Raw genomic sequence first — 14,419 nt, 5'->3', positions numbered from 1 at the left:
TGAAATGTCATATAGTTTAACAGGTACCAGACACTTATGTCTCGGGACGAGCATTAGTCTGACGTGCTATGACGAGTGTGGCTAGACAATCTTGGAAGTATTTTGCCTACCTCAACCTACTTAGATAGTTGTTAGTATTGTTAAGTAACTAAATCGACTAAAGTAATTCAAGGAATCAAACTTCAATTTAGCGCTATGTTTATTTCGACGACTCTTTTTCTCCACATCTACTAAGCAGGTAGGTACCTATTCACAGATATGTATTCTTCAATGTTGCCCCTTTGTTGATTCACGAGAAAAATAACTCTAATGAAATACTTCATAATTCCCCCTTATATACATCGGAAGCAGTTAGAAAATGTCCCTATGCCTTTTCATTACCGTTAAAGTTTAGATTTGATAAGAAATATGGCGTAGAAGAAGACTGATTTAGCCAAGGAAAACATGGTTCCAGTACCAAGCTCCGCAATTATCTTATTAATCAGAACAATCCGTTGTGCGAATCGGCGGACCTCCAGGCTCCAGGCTTCTGGTGTCTTCTCCCCTCGGTAGACAGATTCCAAGGTATTGCTGTGTAAAGAGGCCTGTTCCGTGGCTGCTCCAAGATGGGGGCGCAGTGTTGTAAACGCATCTCCGACCAGTACGACCTTCCCATCATAAAAGCTGGCCGACGTACAAATCACATCTCGAATCTTGGTGACGAAGGGGCTTGATGTCTTCTGGAGCAACTCCTGGAAAGGAGCCGAGATGCGAGGGAGTAGCTCTGCTCGGCATCTCTCCCATACTTCTTGTCGTACGAGGCCACGCGGGACCGTGTTGTGATGCTCCTGATTAGAGGTATCGGTGAAGATCTCTTTCATCTCAGGTGAGTTTTCGGCAACATTGTAGTACCAGACCCAATTCAGGAGCCGCTCGCCAGGCTCAAAATTACCGGTCTCTGTCGGAATGATATAACTATTGATTTTGGACCATGATTAACATCAACGTGCGATGTCGAAGTGTATAAGGATGGGACCTACCATAGAAGATACGTGCGCTTCGAAAATTGGAGCGATACGTGATCTGAAAGATACTCTACTGTCTCTTTGGATACCAGTTTCTCGGGTATAGTACCTCTCCACGCTACGTATCCCGCATACTGCTTAAAGGAAGGGGCATTTACTAATTGACGAACAGTCGAATGGACACCGTCGGCTCCGATCACCAAATCGGCTTCAATCGACTCTTGCTGGTTTGTGTTAGTATCGGTGTAGTTGACAGTGACGGTTTCTTTCGTGCATTGTAGTGCTGTTACACACTTTCCGCTCAGATACACAGCAGAGCCGTCTCCTTCAGCTGCTGGCGGCGGCTTAGGACATGCCGTCGATGCTAAGCCGTCGTAGTTGGCGCGCAGAATACTATTCAGAAGTCCCCAGCTAGTGAGCTGAATGCTACCCTTGGTGTTCATAACGTTCGGTCGAGCGTAGTATGCCCAACGTCTGGAATGAGATGCAAATGCCGCGGTCATTCCTGTTAAGTCATACTTGCGAAGGAACTCCTGGGCATTAGCTCCAAAGCCTATACCTGCATGGTGACTGTGTCGCTCGCCAGATTCTTGCTCTAGTATGGTGACATTGTTACCGCGACGCTTATGCTGGAGGCCGTGAATCAGGCCAGCTAGAGAACCTCCAACCTGTGAATAAGTATTATTATATTAGACCACGCTAAATATTAGCTATCTCAGAAATGAGGCTGCATACAATAACGACGGACTTTGGCATTGTGTGCTGGTAATAGCAGCGCCGACAATGAGCGAATGAGAAGAGTGGTGGATACGGTTGTTAGAGCAGAAAAGGAGAAGAGGCTTGACAGAATACTTAGCTGAGAAGAAAAGTATCAAAAGCCTTCGGGGCACCTTCCTAATTTTCTAAGTTGAAGCGAGGGAAGGCGAAGCATCCCTTCCAACATTATGTAGGCTACAAATGATGATTTAAACTGAGTGCGGGGGGTCTTTGTACCTACATGACAGTACATAGTAGGTACAGGTACTAGGTACGTGTCTAAGTAAATATACAGACTTGGCCTTGGCTACATGATGTATGTAAGCAATCAAGGTGTAATCAACCACATACAGGTGCCTCTGCCTCAGTGTTGTTCCAAATGAAAGTGGGGTACGAGGTACGGCAACGAGATGTGTAAGGTGTTGGCGAAATATGTTATAAAGCAATAGAGGGCACGTTTAATAGGAATATCTCGATAAAGGCATATTCGATCATTGAATAGTTTGACACGGAGGTTAGGGGGGTTAAACAGGATTGATATTATATTTTCAAAGTAACCTTAGATCCTCCAGGCACTAGGTAGGTCAGATTGATTACTCTGGCCAATGATCTAGAATTCAACCATAAAGAGTCATTATCCTGTATAAATCGCATGAAAGTTAAGTAACTAACGAACTTTATTCCTATCAAGTACGCATCGAAGAGATTTTGCTTGTCCAACGCAGCCCATCACGATTTCTCAGCACCGAACATGGCGTTAACAGAAACTGGCCAGCGGAGGTTTGACTCAATCATCATTACTAGTGCCATCGCCGGAGTCGCTGTCATCCTTCGTTTCTGGTGTAAATTCCAGCTACGAAGTGGTTTCCATGCCGACGACTGGTGGATTTTGTTCTGCTTGATAGCGTGGTATGGCACAATGTCATCTTTACTATGGGGTATTGATATCCACTCCTTTTTCCCTCAGGGCTGCTTGTGGATATGGACTGCTAATAAACGATAAGGAATCTTTGCCGGTACTGGAGGTAGAGATGTCCCTGAGGTCGCTGCTGATTTGAAGACGTCACCATCTCCCGCCAAAGTGTTGGCGTTACAAAACTTCCTCGAGGTAATTAGGAATACAGTCTCATCGCGGATCGGCATAACTAACGAAGATTTATCAGTCTTTATATATCTCCGTAACCCTTTCCTTTTTTGTCCTCTACACAGCCAAGATTTCTATATGCCTACTGTATCGGCGTATATTTTCTGTTCACAAATTCCGCCTGATGGCCAGCATCTTGATCGGAATAGCGACCGCTTGGATTATCGCCACGGAGGTCGCAAATCTAGTCCACTGTATCCCGATCGACAGCTTTTGGCATCGCGAAAAGGGCGTCAAGTGTCTCAATTTCAATCTCATTTTTTTGACTGTGGGAATCTTCGAGACTATCATCGATGCCACGATACTAGCCTTACCGATATGGGCCATCTCCACCATCCAAATGCGCCTGAAGACTAAATTCTTCGTAGGAGGAATTTTTTGTCTTGGTGGATTGTAAGTTGCCATAGAACATTAAATATCCTAGTTTGGTGCTATTTGCTAATAGGGACAGCTCAATTATCACTAATATCCTTCGCGTCTATTATACATATCAGCCAGGTAACGAGTTTGGTAAGACACCCAGCTTTCGTCCAACGTGGACCAAATCAGCCCTAATATGTGCTTCTAGTTGCGGTAGCCGACTCCGAATTTTGGACCAATATACACGCCGCTGTGACGATACTCTGCGCATGTCTACCTGTGTACAAGCCGCTCAGAGTTAAGGGAGGCCTTCTCCTAAGCAAGGTCAATACGTCTCTGATACACCTTGTACGCAGCTACGCGACCAAACAGAGGAACAGCGAAGAGTCTCAGGCCATTTCCAATGTTGATATTCGCATGGAAGGCTTGGGCTATGACAAAAACTCAAATAATCGGTCCCAGCAAAGCCGCCAGGGAGGGGATTCAGTCAAGGACCTCATTGTACGACCTATGGACGGCGTCCACGTTGTTGCAATCAGCCATGATGAATTCTCATCTGATTCTCTCCATGTTCCCTCCGGTTCTATTGGGTATGAGAGGAAGGTTGACATCGTTTGAGACGACGTAACTGCAACATACGCCGTCAACAATTCCTTCTGTCCCCCTTTGATACGAATCACTGAGAGAGAGGGCTTTGAATTGACTATACTCGATCTGTACTTAACGTTAGTGAATGGTTGGATGGCATAGCGATGGAATATCTCAACACCTACGCAGGATGGATGTACCTAGGGAGTAAGAAAATGTAATTTATTTAATTCAAGTTGAAGAAATCCAAGGATTTACACACCATAGCTTTCAATCGATTATAGCCCGTGAAACATCGAAACAAGGTTAACTAAATTTATTCAAAAATAATTATATCAATTGCTCAAAGCGGCTCAAAGACAGGCGCTCGTAGTTACAGATATTTTAGTTCCACAATTACCTAGTATTTACCTTCAACCTAGTAGGTAGGTAGGTACCTATTGAAGAATCTAGGTTAAGGGGCTAAGATTGTATTAGTGCTGGCTACACCGAAGTTCGCCTGGCACCCCCTAGCAGCACTAGTAGGAGAACTACTTAACATCAGCACACCATTTCTACATCACGATATCTCATTATACTACGCAATTGACTAAAAGAAAGACAAGAGATTTAAATTTCCGATTGACTTACATTAAATATCCCGATTAAACGAGGCTTCAATTTATTACCTAAAGACTACAATGAATCAAATATAGTACCTTGGATTCTGTGCTTGTTAAAAGGTGGAAGAAGCTCCGATTGGCCTTTGTGCTCGAGATAGGGGGCAGAATTTGAAAGGTTGCTCTTCCGGAATATTCTGTACAGGTAAGTAGGTAGGTACCTAAGATACCTACTAGATAGCATGCAGTGTTCGCATTTTAGGTGCTACATGGCCCTAGGTGTGCACCTAGACTTACATGAATACAGCACCTCGTTTTCAGCTTAACCTAACTGTTCACAAATATGACAATATCTTATTAAACGTATCACACTTTAAGTGATATAACGGGGCTGAAGATACGACAAGCCATAAGACACTAATCCTAATTGAGTGCCATTGCGCGAGCTTAATTGAACTGAAATACCAGAAGTCATTGCTCCTGTTTGTCTTGGCATCGTCCCATAATTGGTGCCGAGGGTGGCCGCGGCTGGTTGCTCACTTAACATCATTTCGTGCAGAAATGATAAATCTTCTCTAGGTAACATAGTGCTACTGTAACTTCACCATTGAAACGACCTATCATTACTATGTCATATCTGCAGGTCTAAGATAAGGGCCGGGCCGAGTTCTTGACACAGCCGCTCCTTTGCCAGAGCATCGCCTGCATATTCGATATGTCTTGGCTACCACCTAACCTTAAGTGCCATGTGATAACACTCACTGGTGAACTTCAAACAACAAAATGGCTGATATCCTTCTATGCGTACGGTATCTCAAGAGGTATCTTGGAACATCTCTAGCAATACGGCTTTCCAATTATCTCGCCCAATTTTTCCCGCCATTCTGCCACAACTCATCCTGAAGACCGATAGACGGACAACAGAATGGCTCTACTAAGCCAAGGAGAGAAGCGTATTGAACCTTTGGATTCGGATGGAAAAATAGAAATCTCATCGACTCCCGATGAGAGGGATATCAGTTCCATCAGCTCGGGAGAGCAGAATGAAGATATCCACTACTTAGTAGGGTGGAGATTCTATCTTTCAACAGCAGGGTAAGTGATGATGGAACTACGTCAGCAACCTGATACTTAACCTCATTCAAAAGGATCGGTCTAGGCTTATTTCTTATCAATTTCGAAGTCACTATCGTCAGCACCGCGCTAGTGCCTATCACCAACGAACTGCACGATTTCCAACAGGCTAGCTGGGTAATCACGGCATATCTGCTGACATATACAGGTAAGGTCCATCATAAACTCCATCACTTAGTAATAACGCAAAGGAAATTGACCATCTCTCATTAGGAGGTCTTGTCATCTGGGCAAAGCTAAGCGACATAATCGGTCGCAAGTTAGCATGTCTCTCATCGATGATCATCTTCACTGCTTTCTCTGCGGGATGTGGCGCGGCTCAGACTTTATTGCAGTTGTAAGTACTTTCTGACTACGCTGTCTGTTAAGTCAGCAGCCGAGGAAAAGCGGGAGCTGTCTAACTGTCATTTCAGGATTGTCTGTCGAGCATTCCAAGGTATTGGAGGCTCGGGCATCTATGCCGTGACCATCGCTATGGTTTATGAGATGGTACCGGCGCACAAATTGCCAATATATTCATCCTTCGTTATGATCCTATTTCTAATCGCCGTGGCCCTCGGACCGCTGCTTGGAGGAATCATAAGCCAACAGGCATCGTGGAGATGGATATTTCTCATCAAGTAAGTGATATATGCCATACACGACTTACCTGTGTTACTTGCAGCTGACATTCCTTGATTTTATAAGTGTTCCTTTTTGTGCCGTTGCGGCGGCCATGATTTTATTTTCTGTGCCTAACAATTTCCCGAATCAAGGTCGGGTGAGGCATCCACCGCGGCCTAGTCTCAAGTCGCTGGACTTTCTCGGTGCAACGCTTATGCTTGCGGCACTAGCATTACTTATCACTGGTCTTCAACAAGGATCCTCACTACTATCATGGTCCGACTCAAGCGTGTTAGCCCCTCTTATTGTCTCTGGTGTGTCTTGGGTGGCATTTCTGGCAAGCCAGTGGTATGTTAGCCGCGAAGGAAATACTATCCAACCGGTGTTTCCTTGGCGCTTCTGCCGCAGCCGCTTAGTAATGGCTCTTCTGCTGTGAGTACTGCCTTCCTCTAGGGCTAGGCCGTAGCTTTCACTACACGGAATGCTAAATGATGTGCCAGTAACGCATTCACAATTGGTGGCGTCGGTATCACTTGCACTATCCAACTTCCCTTTAGGTCTCAGACGGCCGTCGGTATGACTCCCCTGGAGTCAGGTGTTCGATTGCTCGCCTTCTCCGCGGCCGCACCGCTCGGCTTCGTCGCTATGTCTATCGCAGTGAAAAAGCGCCGTGTGCCCCCAATCTATCTTTCATTAGTCGCCCAGGTATTGCAGATAATTGGTTTAGTCTTCATGTCGCGGGCGCCCGTGGATAAACCAGACTGGGCTACTCTTTACGGAGTATCAAGCCTTGTCGGATTCGGAATGGGGGCTTGCAACAGTGCAGCCACACTGATGACACCGTTCATGGTGGAGAAGAGAGATATTGGTTAGTAAACCACCATCAAAGCTTCGATGATCAGGTCATGTCCTAATTATATATCACTAGCCGTCGCGTCTGCATCAGTCGTCCAATTCCGTTTCTTAGGGAGCACTGTGGTCCTCTCTGTAATCACGTCTGTCGGGAATACCTGGGTTAAAAACAGGTTATCCGAAGCTCTTGGGTCCGAAAACCTAGGTTTGCTCTTCGAATCGACGGAACTCATCGACAGTCTCCCGTCGGACCTAGAAACTCTCGTGCGGAACAGGTTTATAGAGAGCTTCAACCTACAGATGGAAATTGTGCTCGGCGTCGCAGTCGTTTCTGTCTTTACCACGCTGCTGATGTGGCAAAGACCACAAATTAGAATCCCTTAGATTTACAGATCTTATGAGCATCTCAATCAGCTGGATTGTCATATTAGGTTGAACAGATAATGTTGGTCCAGAATCTCTGGAGTGTAATTAGACGGGTTCCATTCAATACATATCATCAGGCTTTGTCAGAATATCCAATTCCCTAGGCTAGAAAACTAAGGACCTAGGAACCTGCTGTGACGATGCGAAAGTCAACTGAAACTTATTGATTTACAGTGGCCCGTGGGCTTTCAGCAGTAGGCGTTTTAGGGGCATAAGTAGAATCATCTCCACTATAATTTTACCATTGCGCAGCCAACAAGGTTTGTTTAGAAAACTTACCTACCCCTCGGTATGCTTACCTAAGATAAAATCTCTATATTTCTTGTTTTATAGCACACCAAGCCCTGGACAGCGCTATATTCATAGGTCTTTTTGGCGTCAAGGTGCATCCATAAATCACCTGCACCCACTTTTATAGGGGCTCGAATATAGCGTACTGCGTCACTAAAACTCCCTATAATTGTTGGAGTGCGCAATGCTGAACTGTTGATCAAACTGCCCAGCGACTAATAGCCTGACAAGGGTTTACAACTGCACCAACAACATTACGAATAATTCTAGATAGTTGATAAAAGCTACTTGTATGAAGTAGCTACCTAAAGTTATGGATCGCAAATACACGGAAACTCACCAGCATATTTTTATGCGTTAGATAATTGCAGTGGTCATTGGTCCATAGTCGCAATCTAGTGTATTTTAGCGGGGTTAGGGGTAGAAGTAGGGGGCCGTAATGGATGTCGCCCAATCTCAATTAGGTCCGGGTACCTACAAATTTGCCGCCCAGGGGGCCACACTAGGGCCAAATTAACTAGACTTATCCCCTAAAATTCAGTTGATCTTTTCACGTACCACTAAACATTAGAATTTCTTCCTGATGTTAACCACCTACTAGGTAGGTACCTATCTAACATGGCGCCAATTAACTACTAGATACCTGGTACTATCCTAGATTTCATACTACAACCAGCCATTTCATAGAGACCTCAGTATCCATGTACCTCAGGGATTCTCTCTTTTAACATACACTATCTTATTTCGGGAACGAAGTGACCATGACTTGAGACAACGTATGGTTGGAACGTCATAGTTGGGTTAAAACGTAAAAAAAAACGCCAATACTCTATTCATATATCGATACCTAAGTATACATAAAAACCATAGGGTTATAGTTTGCTGAACAGACACTCTAGTGATTCGATGATCCATTCGTGGGCTCATTCTTCTTATTAGCCAAAAACATCGCCCTTCGCATGAGCCGGGCGGTGGTTTTCACCGCATCCGCCATACGGGCCCCGGGAACTTCATGTCCTCCGTCGTGTATGTATTCCTCTCGCGCTTGTGATGCGCAGATGCCACGAACACGAGGAGCTCCAGTGAGCCTGTCGTTGCGGCCCCAGATATGGACTGTTGGGATGTGTATGATCTCGCCGTTGTCCTGAGCGAGCAAGGGCCGGCTGTTGCTGCCTTTGCCGATCTGTTCGGGATCGAAGGTGTCCAGTGACGAGAAGAACACGGCGAATTTAAACATAGGCGATACCTTTTGCCGTGCTGGATCTTGTCGAAACTTCCATGCGATATACGAAGCAGTTAGCCCGGCGCCTTCGGAGAAGGCAAGGACGCCGTCGAAGGGGCCCTGAGCATCCACATAGGCATCCAAGTTGGCCACGGCCTTACTCATGCTGGCGGGCACGGTGGGATCCGAGTAGGCGAAGTACTCCTTCTCGGGGGAGGCAACGCCGTCGAGGTTTGGTGCTATCCCGGTAGGGACGCAGCCCTCCACAAACTCATAAGTGTGGCGGTTTCCTAATTCATAGCGGATGGCAGCTTGAAATCCCAAGTCATCGTGTTAGAACCAAGACTGGTAGTTAAAGACTATTAGTCATCTTACATATCTGGCTTTCAAACACCTAGCCGAAGTTGGTAAGTATATTGATCATATAAGATATAATTGACTTCATCTCTTACTTGTGAGTTTGAACCCATGCCGTGAAGGCAAAGGAAACGCATTGCGGTTATGGACTGTAGTAGGTAACGATAACTTGAGAAGGTGAAGATGATCGACTGAATGGATGAACATGAAGTTCGTAGGACAACAGGGAGAATAAACAACCTTCCAGGTAGCCCCTATCGAGATTGCGAAGCTTCAGTATAACTGTATTGCATAACGAGTCACACCCCACAGCCCCCAACGCCCTGTTGATAGACTTGGTTACATTGACTTCGTGTAACTACCACTACCGATAGAATACCCGAGTCGTACATATTCAGGTTTCCTGGTCCGATCTATCTCTCCCGAAAACTATGTGCGCGTGCGGCGTTCTCAGGAGAAGGTTACTCTAGACGTCCTATGAGGCATCATTACGCGTCATGTATATGGTAGTATGTGCGTCCTTCGTACATTGACGCGATCGTCATTACGAACGGTGTTCGTAGGTAGTAGGTATAATGATGCTAGTAAACCAACATGGTCAAGTTGGTACTACTCTAGGTGACTATCAAATATATTACAACCTATAAATATCTGTTCTAGGTGGGGTAGGCTGGCCTCGGGGAAAGTTTCCTGTTGTGATATTGGTCTAGAAGTTTACTTGGCGATTTCGCAGCTTATGACTCAATTTGGTGCTGGTGCGAGCTTCTATTGGTCAAGACACGGGACCGATACCTATGCAGGGGTCGTGATAGAGTTTTTAGAGTTTTTAGAGTTAGGTATCGGTACTTATTATCACTATGCGTATGGTAAGACCTGCAGGAGATGTAACACCAGCAGGGCTGAGGAAGCGTCGGCCGAAGAAGCAGGCTGCCAGGTGGTATTCGCCCTTTATGTTTTGCTAGATATGCAGGACTTTTAGAGTCTGCTATCCATGCAGCTGTGATAGATCATTTTGTAAGCCCCGCACGTACTTAGTACATTCTCAGCTAGTGACAAATGTAGGTAATCGACGGAGGTCGATAGTTCGAAAATCCGCTATCCCGCTAAATTATTTTAATTTATGTATGTAACCGGTTTTATAATATGAATATATAAAAAAGAAATATAATCCGTGTTATAAATAATATTATTTATAATAATTTATTAATAAAAGCGTAAATTTTATTTAATAAATATTAATTATTAAGTTTAGTTTAATATTATTTTTTATTTTTTATTACTTATTTATTTATTTAAGTATTTAAATAATTTTAGTTATTTTTAATTTTAAATTTTATAATAATATTATTATAAAATATTATTATTAAATTATTAAGAAAATATCGTTATTAAATTAAAAAAAATAAACGTTTACGGTTTTTTTATATTTTAATTATTTTTATAAAACGGTAAAATTAAAAGTTTATTTCGGCGTATTAACGTTTATTATTTAAGTTATTTATATTTAAATTTATTAATAAATTTATAAGTTATTAATAAAAGATTTTATTATTTTTTTTTATATTATGTTTATTATATTATAATTTATAACGTATAAACCGAAAACGAGGAATAAAATCGAAAAAATAAATTATTTATATTAAAATTTATAAACGTAAATAAATTTACCGTGGAAATATTCGATAACGATATATTATAAAATAATAAATATTATTTTCATATTTTAAATTAAATTAAAAGTATATTATATTTAATAATAAATATATTAATATTTTTATTATTTTTTATATTAATATTTTATTATAAAATAATATTTTTTTTATTTAAATTTTACGAATTAATCGTTTTTTAAAAAAATACTTAAAATATTCGCCGAAGTTTTTTTTTTTAATGTTAACGAACCGGATAAAATAAAAGTAAAATAATTTAAATTATATACGTTTTTCTTTATTATAACATTATATAATAAGTATTATCGTTTTAACGGGGTGGTTTATAAGTTAAAACTTTATTATATTATTTTAAAATTAACTTTAAATAAAATATAGTTTAAAAAAAATTATATACGTAATTACGTTATAATTAAAAAGTTTTTACGAAACGATTTATTTAATAATTATTTTAATTTTTTACTTTTTCGTAAAAATATTTATTAATTTTTTAATTATAATAACTTTATTTTCTTTTTTAAACTAAATGTTTAAAGTAACCGTTAATTTTATTTACGTTTTTATATATTTATAACTTTAAATAAATTAATTAATAATAATTTAAAATTAATTATATATTATTATAATAAACCGTTTTTTTTATTTAAAAAATTATTTTAAGAGTATTTTTTTATTTAGTTTACGTGGTTAATTTTTATTAAATAAATTATGTTAATTTTTAAAGAATTAAACGTAAATAAAGTAATATATTTTAATATATTTAAAGTTTAAAAAGATAATAAAATTAAAAAAGTTTAAAAAAATTTTATAAGTAATTATTTTTAATTACGAAGTGAGAATTATATTAATAAATTAATTAGGATAAAACGTTTTTATTCGAACGAATAAAATAATAACGAAAATAAATATAATATTAATATTTTTTAAAATACATTTAACTTTATTTATTATAATAATTATTTTAATAATATACATAATTAAAATGACTTTAATAATAATATTAATAATTATAAAAATGTTTTAATTTAATTATATAAATGTTTACGTTTTTTATTAAAAATAAATATTAAAAGTAAAAAACCGGGAAATATAAATAAAAAGTTAATTATAAATAATAAATCGAATATAATTAATAATTCGAATTAAATAAATAATTTACCATACGTTGGAAGTGTTTAAGATTAAATAATTAAAAGTAAAATAAATAAAATTAATAGAAATAAAAAATTCCGCGTATTTAAACTTAAAAATGTTAATAAAAAAGTTTAGAAAAAAATAATTAATAAATTATTTTTAGCTTAATAATGTTTAATTATATAAAGTAAAGTTATTAATTAAAAAAAAAAAATAATTTATTAAATATAAAGTTAATTTACGTATAATAGCGCGTACGAAAGTTTAAGTATTATTATTTATATAATATTATTTCTCGTATTTAAAAGGAATTATTAGTTTAATATTTTTATTATTAAAGTTTAATTTAGTTTTTATCTTAATGTTTTTTAACTTATTAAAACGGTTATTATTAACGATATTAATAATCGATAACGATAAATTAAAAATAAAGTTTTAATACGGTAAATTAATAATACGTTTTAATTTATGCTTTTTATAAAGTTTTTTATCGTTATTATTATTATTTTTATTATATAAATTATTTTCGATTTTTAAGGTATGTAAATTATATTTTTTATTATTAAGAAAATTTATTATGCGTTTTTTAAAAATAAAGTAAAATTAATGGGTATTTTTATTACGGGTAAATTTCGAACGTTTTTTATTTAAAAAATTAACTATTTCGTTATTTTTAATGGATTTTTAAACGTTATTTTAAAAAGTACGAAGTTAAATTAAAGTTTTATTATTTTAAATAATTAAGTTTAATTAATTAAAAGTCTTTAATTAACGAATAAAGATTTTAATGTACGAACGGTTAAATTTAAAAATTTTTAATATTATATTATTAAATAACGATTATATAAACCGAGTAAAAAAGAATTCGAGCTTAATATTAATAATTAATTATAATAACCGGTTATAATATAAGTTATTTTATTTAAAAAAATATTAAAATTATAAGTGAAGTACGTGTAACGATAACTTATAATTATTCTTTTATTTTTTAAGAATAATAATAAGTTTTTTTAAGTCGAATATTTTATAAATATTAAAACGAAAAAATAACGTATTATTAATATTATTTATTTTAAGAAAATTCTTTAAATTTAACGAATATTAACTTATTTAATTATTAATAAATTAATTCGATTTAACTTTAAAAATAATATAAGTACGTTCGTTATAATAACGTGTTTAAGTAATTCGGTAAAACTTGTCCCGAATATAAATGGTATTAATAAAGTTTTTCGTTAATAAGAATATTTTTAATATTAAAATAAAAAAGATATTTAAAATTTATAAAAGTAGTATATAATTATAAAGGAAAACTTAATATTAAAATTTAATAATAATAAAATACGAATTTATACGTAATGTATTAATATTAATAATATATAATAAAAAGTAATAAATAAATAACTTATTAAATAAGTTTATACGAATATAAAAATAATACGTTTTTTTACGTAATATATCGTTTTTAAGTATATTAATTAAAAAGGTTAAAGAATTTCGTAACGTAAATAAGTAATTATAAAATAAAACATCATTTTTTAATTAAATATTTTTAATTATAATATAATAAACATTATAAATAAAAATATAATAATAATTATTATTATTTAAAGTAAAAAAACGTAATAATGTTTTATATAAATTAAGGTATAAAAAATAATAAATATTAAAAATAAGAAAAATATTAATATTATATACATTAATTAAAAAAAGTACGAACGAATTAAAAGTAAATTTTAATTTTATTTTAATAAAATAAATAATAAAATTAATAATCGAATTAATAACGATTATATAAAAGAAATATAATATATTAATGTTTATATGGTAAAATACGATATAAAAGAAAATAATAATATTTCGAATTAAAGTTAATTAAAATGCGGGGTTTTTTTTATGTAAATATATAAAGTTATAAAATAAATACGTATTATAAAAGTTATAAAATAAAAATAAAAAGTTTTAATTAATTAAAAAAAGTGTATAAAAGAAAATATAATAATTTTTATAACGTATGTAAGTTAAGGTTATTTAAAATAACTTTTATAATATTTTATTATATATATTTAAAATTTAAATACTTAAAAATAATAATAACACCACGTTTTATTATAATATTTATATTTTATTTTAAAATATAATATTAATTAAACTTTATTTAATTAATAATAATTATTACTAATACCGGGTTACGTTAAATATAATTAAATATACGTATAATCGTAATTTAAATAATAATTATTTATAAATAATAATATTTAAATTAAACTAAGTATTTT

General features: G+C 36.2%; 4 protein-coding genes across 4 annotated transcripts; 2 read left to right on the top strand and 2 right to left on the bottom strand.

The window, feature by feature from the left end:
* Positions 1–166: 166 nt before the first annotated feature.
* On the bottom strand, positions 167–2,123 carry GGS22DRAFT_68421 (FAD binding domain protein). The gene is made up of 3 exons (XM_047967780.1): positions 1,740–2,123; positions 1,020–1,672; positions 167–954 (listed from the first exon to the last, which is right to left on the bottom strand). The coding sequence occupies exons 1-3, from the start codon at positions 1,758–1,760 to the stop codon at positions 384–386; spliced, it is 1,245 nt and encodes a 414-aa protein (XP_047823013.1). The 5' UTR covers positions 1,761–2,123; the 3' UTR covers positions 167–383.
* A 199-nt stretch (positions 2,124–2,322) lies between these two features.
* On the top strand, positions 2,323–4,111 carry GGS22DRAFT_153365 (uncharacterized protein). Its single transcript, XM_047959840.1, has 5 exons — positions 2,323–2,698; positions 2,765–2,868; positions 2,924–3,297; positions 3,356–3,414; positions 3,473–4,111. The coding sequence occupies exons 1-5, from the start codon at positions 2,512–2,514 to the stop codon at positions 3,880–3,882; spliced, it is 1,134 nt and encodes a 377-aa protein (XP_047823012.1). The 5' UTR covers positions 2,323–2,511; the 3' UTR covers positions 3,883–4,111.
* Positions 4,112–5,017: 906 nt separating this feature from the next.
* On the top strand, positions 5,018–7,555 carry GGS22DRAFT_153363 (major facilitator superfamily domain-containing protein). Its single transcript, XM_047959839.1, has 7 exons — positions 5,018–5,546; positions 5,600–5,733; positions 5,799–5,922; positions 5,999–6,205; positions 6,273–6,620; positions 6,689–7,056; positions 7,117–7,555. The coding sequence occupies exons 1-7, from the start codon at positions 5,377–5,379 to the stop codon at positions 7,422–7,424; spliced, it is 1,659 nt and encodes a 552-aa protein (XP_047823011.1). The 5' UTR covers positions 5,018–5,376; the 3' UTR covers positions 7,425–7,555.
* A 1,002-nt stretch (positions 7,556–8,557) lies between these two features.
* Positions 8,558–10,021, bottom strand: GGS22DRAFT_153362 (serine hydrolase FSH). Its single transcript, XM_047959838.1, has 3 exons — positions 9,432–10,021; positions 9,355–9,373; positions 8,558–9,290 (listed from the first exon to the last, which is right to left on the bottom strand). Exons 1-3 carry the CDS (start codon positions 9,471–9,473, stop codon positions 8,653–8,655), a joined length of 699 nt encoding a protein of 232 aa, XP_047823010.1. The 5' UTR covers positions 9,474–10,021; the 3' UTR covers positions 8,558–8,652.
* Between the last annotated feature and the right edge of the window lie 4,398 nt (positions 10,022–14,419).

The sequence above is a fragment of the Annulohypoxylon maeteangense genome (genome assembly GCF_022496945.1).
Source record: "Annulohypoxylon maeteangense strain CBS 123835 unplaced genomic scaffold GGS22scaffold_2, whole genome shotgun sequence".
Lineage (NCBI taxonomy): Eukaryota > Fungi > Ascomycota > Sordariomycetes > Xylariales > Hypoxylaceae > Annulohypoxylon > Annulohypoxylon maeteangense.
This window is presented reverse-complemented; position numbering and strand designations above follow the sequence as displayed.